This window comes from Triticum dicoccoides, chromosome 3B (genome assembly GCF_002162155.2).
Source record: "Triticum dicoccoides isolate Atlit2015 ecotype Zavitan chromosome 3B, WEW_v2.0, whole genome shotgun sequence".
In the NCBI taxonomy this organism is placed as follows: Eukaryota; Viridiplantae; Streptophyta; class Magnoliopsida; order Poales; family Poaceae; genus Triticum; species Triticum dicoccoides.
In genome coordinates, this window is record NC_041385.1 from 849,020,424 (window position 1) to 849,026,435 (window position 6,012).

At 41.2% G+C, this 6,012-nt stretch overlaps 1 protein-coding gene across 1 annotated transcript in view; it reads right to left on the reverse strand.

The window, feature by feature from the left end:
• The window catches only part of LOC119278903 (disease resistance protein Pik-2-like), an 18,974-nt gene extending 13,826 nt beyond the window's left edge, over nt 1-5,148 (reverse strand). Inside the window, exons 1-4 of the mRNA XM_037560258.1 lie at nt 4,987-5,148; nt 4,698-4,840; nt 3,555-4,613; nt 1,071-1,679 (exon numbers count right to left, since the gene is read on the reverse strand). Coding sequence (XP_037416155.1) covers nt 1,071-1,679; nt 3,555-4,610 — 1,665 coding nt within the window. The 5' untranslated portion in view covers nt 4,611-4,613; nt 4,698-4,840; nt 4,987-5,148. The remainder of the gene's footprint in view (nt 1-1,070; nt 1,680-3,554; nt 4,614-4,697; nt 4,841-4,986) is intronic.
• Nucleotides 5,149-6,012: the final 864 nt, after the last annotated feature.

Consider the following 6,012-nt stretch of genomic DNA (forward strand, 5'->3'; position numbering starts at 1 on the left):
GGGGAGGGGGGAGGGCGGAGAGAACTCCCCCACCTGAATCTATTACTAAAATTTAAGAATGGAATATTAGCATGGCCCCTGCGCAAGGCTGAGACGGTGATTAAATTTAAGAATTATTTGTGGGACCTAACTTTAGCTGTATAGGTCCATCAAATTTCCATCTCATTATAAGCATGATCGAGAGTGGTTTTTCTATGCTCCCATGCACATACACCTCCTATCCTCATCCTACATTATGCAGTCTGTGCCTTGAGAACCGTTGGGCTAGAAGCTGAATAGAAAATAATTTATGAATTGTTAACTTTGACTTTTTATTTTGTACAAATGCTATGGAGGCATTTCGTAAGGATACTTATTACAGCACATCTAGCAAGACTATCCAGATACAACTATAATGAGTATTTACAAAGAAGCTGTTGGTTAAAATATGAAGTTGACTGATCAATTCTAAAAAATGTCTATGTACTTTGATTGGATGAAGTATTTTCCTGTTCCAAACCTAAGGGGTGATACATGTATTTCGCTAAAAAGGTGAAGTTTCATTACTATTTGTTGCTAGGAAGTTATAGGTAACATACATGTATGATGCTCATGTTCGGTGCATTAACATTTTCCACTTGTGGAATGGAGTGTGTTAGGAATCCAATTGCCTCTGGTTGGCACAGTTCATTAATTGTCCTCTTGCCAAAGAAGTACTCCACATGGGTGTGCTCTCGTCAAAGTCAAAACGCCATCTGATATTTAATTCAGCTGCTAAGCTCTGACCCGGTCCTGACATATGTGCATACCCCAATGCAAGCTGACGGCTGAAATAAGAGGTGTTGGTAAGACCTAGCTCAACTACAACTTAACCTATATTTTTATGGTACCATTTTATTTATATCTATCAGATATTGCATAAGCTTTCTAAGAAATGACCCTTCAAACTTTGTGTGTACAATCTGTAGTTAGTTATTCTATTTGTTTATGTAGTTAGTTAAGATACGACTTTCAATGTTAAAATAAAAAGGATTGCCAGCATATATTCTACAACCAAATATTTTTAGCAACAGGAATGATTAGTGTTGTACCTTTTTAGTGAAGAGGATACATGCATCATCAGGACTTAGATTGTTGAGCTGGATTATATAGTCTGTTTCCACCTTGGAACAATGCTCAGCAATATTCTTTTCCCGTGTAGTGATTATGATACAGCTTCCTGCTATTTCTGGTAGGTGCACTTTTATAGCATCCCACTCCGTTGTGGATGATAGATCATCAATGATAAGAAAATATCTCTTTTGTTTCAAACATGTGGCTAGATCTGTTTCTTCCTTCTTGTCTCTTAATTGCACAACTAAGCTCTGAAGAAGATCAATGCAATTGAAAGGATGCATGACTGTGACACAAGCACGCTTCTCAAACATGCCACTAATCTCTTTTCTTTGGTACATGTCTCTGACTAGTGTGGTTTTTCCGACGCCACCCATTCCCCACAATGAGATCACCTTAACCTGTTGCTCACTATTGTGTGAAAAAAGTTGGATGATTTTCTCCTTTTCAGATTCTCGCCCGATGAGCTGAGATTCCTCTAAGCTATCAAATCCCTGCACTTCCATGTGTCTGGAGCTATCAGTATCTTCGGAGATGATATCTGAGCTAAACCCTGCCTCCTCTGAAATTTTTCCATCTTGAAAACCCTGAACACAAGGAAACAATGATTAATTAGGTTGCTGCCTTCTTTTCCAGGGAAATGTTTATCTCTTTTTTATTTTTAGTAGCGTTGTAATCTTACATGATTTGACAATCTCTGAAAAACAAAGTAGCGTTGCATCTCAAAGAACTTGAAATTCAGATGACTGTATAAGTCAATGGCTTAACTTAGTTACCAAGGTATGATAACAACTAGTAGGTGTATGGTGAAATACAAATCTACACACAAGGCACATGTACTAATGTATTTATCAACCTTCCACAAAGACTCTTTACAAATATCTCTAAAATTAGATGTTTGGTACAATTCATATGACCTTAGTCGGTTGCAATGTCTTTCCTCTAGCCTCTGGCGGTTTTGGTTTTGACGTTCCGGAGGATGGACCAAACAACCAATTGGCCCAGCAGAAAAGAATTGAAAGGAAAATGAACTCCAGACAAAAGCAGTTGAGGCTTGAACCAGATACTCAATCAAAATGTCAGGTATCTAATTACATATTTACATGGAATAGGTTTTGTGACTAATGACAGTACAAGCACCAGTATTCAGAGATTCTCTGTATTACCAAAACTGACACATCTTCCTTATTTCTGTCTCATGCAAAAGAAGAAGAAAAAGAGCGGAAACTCCTAACGTCAAGAGGAACTCGAAACTGCTAAGGCGACGATCGCCAGCCTCCAGGAAGAGCATGGGAAAGACATGGAACTGCACCCCTCAATCGAGTAGACAGGTTGAGGGTAAAGATATTTTACAAGAAGAGATGCCCTTCTTTATTATCTCAATGCGGTACAACCTTATGGACATGCTGGGGATTAGCTGTCCAGGTCACTCCACAAAGTCGGAGATTTTCCGTATCACCTCCACAAGTCAGAGAATTTTCTTATCAACTCCACAAGAGTTTGATGTCTTTTCATCATAGAGATGGAGTACAACCCTATGGACTCTCTACCGAGGATTAGCAGACAAGGCCACCCCTATAGATCAGAGGATTGTCATTCACTAGGAAGAGATTCCGATGAAGAATCGATCCTTGCCAAGACAACGATGCGTGGTGAATTAGGTTGCCCTCGGGGTATTGGTCTTTCGAGATTGTGGGAGAAGGGGTAAGCCCTTTTTAGGTCTTAGCAACCGTTGGCTTTGAACATTCCGGCTCTAAGTTGGAACAGAAGTAGGCAAATCCAGATTGTGCTGGTCGCACTCCATGGCAGTCTTCATGCACTCTAGAATGGCTGGCTCCTCTCTGTTCTGGTATTAGAGTCTAGCACGATGGTTACGCTAAAACGTAAGTTTTAAATAGATATATACATTTAAGCTTGTGAGCACATAACTCCGTCTATAATGATTTGTTCTGGTTAATGATGAAAAAGGGACAACTGTTGTTTGTAAAACAAAAGAACTAAGACAGAGGATACCCATCCAGAAATGAGGAAATGTAGAATGGAAGGCATTGAGTTGCTTTGCAGTATATTTGTTGTTGATAATAATATGGAATTCGGTTTGCAAGAGTGAGGCAACGTACTTTCTCAAGCACCATTTCAGATTTCTATAATGGTAAAGATAAAGATCATAGTGATTGCTGTTTAGAACTGAGGGGACGGACCTCTACATTCTTGTCATGCTAGGCAACCTTGCAGACAGTCAAAAAATGTTTTGTTGATATGCTAAGTTTACCGTAATTTTTATTGCAACCAAAATTGGATTAAGAAAAAGATCTTATATTTGTTCACATTAAAGAGAAAAGTGTATAATTTATTCTGAAATAAAATTGGCGTAGGATGTCTATCATCATTTAATTTCAGTATGCACGTCAGTCCAACTGCCGAATTTGAACCATTAAAACAGTAAGGCTGTTAACAATTACCTTCTTGTAGAAAGCATGAACTGTGTGATTATCCAATAATTGCTTATGCTCTGGTGCTCCGTTGTCGTCCCCTATGCACAAGTTTGCAACTTTAACATCCTTTGTGGACACCAATATTCTGCTCCCTTTCTTGTTTCTTGGGAACCATGTTGTAATGTAGTTCCACTCTTCAATGGTGTGTACATCCTCGAGCACAATCAGATAACTCTTTTCATTCAGATAAGTCCTGAACTCATGAGGCAAATCATCATTGTTGGGTGTCCCCATCAATTTCAGAATTTGGGCCCAGCGACCTACTTTTTCTTCTTCCCTTGCCTCCAGAAGACAATTAACATAGAATTGCTTAAGAATGCTCTGGATGAAATCTATTGGATTGAAAGGAAGCATAAACCTGATCCAGGCATGGCACTCAAACTTTTTACGTATCTTGGGATCTTCATACACACTTCTGACGATGGATTGCATGTCACCTAGATCATCAGTACTTGTTTCCCATACTGCTATCACAGCAAGGTCGTCATCGTTGTTGTTGATCAGTCCAACAAGATCCATTTTTGCCCTATTGTGCTGCCACCTTGCTTCATCATCAGCCGACAAAGTCAACCTACTGGAGATGGTAGCCTGCCCAACAGCGGAGGTAGGCTTGGAGCTAGAGCCCTTGATGAGGTGGTACCGTTGGTTCCTCTGGCTGACATCCTCCACCTTGACTCTGAGGTCCTTCATCTGCTTCGCCACATGACGCCGGGCTCGCACCGTGCGAGGGATGCGCCACCAAGACTGCTTCTCAAGACGAACGGCAAAATCCTGGAGACAGTCCTCGACGTTGTAGGACACGTTGCGGACTTGTTTCACCCAAGTCCTGACCACCATATTGTCGTCTCGATCATCATGCGCAGCCATCAGGAATGACTGCATCATCTCCAGCTCATCGGTGATGAAGACATGATCACGCTGAACTCCAAGCTGCAGAGCCACCTCCTCAGCCATGGCGGATTTGGCATAGCTGAGCGCCCCGCTCAAAACGGACTTGCCAATACTCAGCCCGGTCGCCTCCATTTACTGCAAACTAGTGCTCGGTGTTAATGGCTGCGCTTCAGCTAAATCTGAAGAGGTAAATGACAAGACAGGAAACAGAGCATATACCTGCTATCTGGTGTTGCCAACTGTGGTGGTCAAAGCAGCCTAGCAGGCAATCAAAACAGTGATGAAATCCAAGACAGTGAACGCAACCTCGGAGCCCTCAACCTCAAGAACAGCGTTCTCCCAAGTGCCCAAACTTCAGAGATCTTTCAGGGAGACCAGAAAGATAATTTACAATTTACAAACTATGATTAGAAAATGGCCAATGTTCTAATTAAGATTGACGAAGATATGTGATTCAGAGGATGTGAGAGATCCAACAGAGCAGATCAAGAAAGACAAAAAGAATTACCAGGACGAAGGGATCTCCAAAGAATTACCAGATCAACAGAGCCTCCATCAGCTTGTGATGTAGCTTGACACCGTCTCCACAATGAACAGCACTAGCCACACGCAGAACACAGGGCTGGAGAAGACAATGGTAGTGTGAGCAAGCTAGACGCGCAGATACTTCTGAAGGAAACGGGAGCCAGTAAGAGTATTGAACTTCTGGTGGACAAGTGGATATGTTAGGTACTTCAACCAATCACGTCCAGTCTTGCAACAGCTGATTAGGTGGCCTAATTAGAAGTAAACTACTCCCTCCGGCCGGCAGTAGCTCAGCACCCGGATGGCATCGTTCCTCTTGCCTGGGGCATCTTTATTTCTTAACTAGATGATGCCCGGAAGGATGCTAGTTTGTCATATATTGATCAACAGTTCAATGAGTGAGGAAGACCCTTCGGGGCAGCCAATGAAACGGTTCTGAATTGCAGCAAAACTCGTTACTATTTTTAAACGAAACTACTATGCGAACGACTTGGTGTGGACGATGGAGGATCGAATGGCGATACCCAGTTTTCAACTACGCATGGATGGCTTGATCAGCTGCATCGTGCAGAAATCGTCCAGATCCTGTCATGTGTATAGCAGTGTTGATTTTTAAAAGCATTAAGCCTCAACAACCAATAGATTCCTATTTAATATAAACACTCCAGTGAAATAGCATATATGCCTTGAGATGCACTTTTATGGGAGATTCGAAACCAATGTTGTAGAGAAAAAAAAACTTATGTCATACTCACAGCCACAAAGAGACAAACTGTAAAAACACAAAAGAGATGAAATCAAAACACTTTTTGGAGAAGAAAAAGGATAACAGCTGGATTATCCCTTCTTAGTAGAAAGAGAGATATTTGAGTTCCACACATGGGAGTACACCAATGAGAGAAATAAGAAGAACTTGAAACAACACATCAGTTACCTGTACTCTAAAAAATGCAATAGTTGATAGTGCAATGCGTTCAGAACTTCTAACCAATAGTGCCTATTTGTTTGA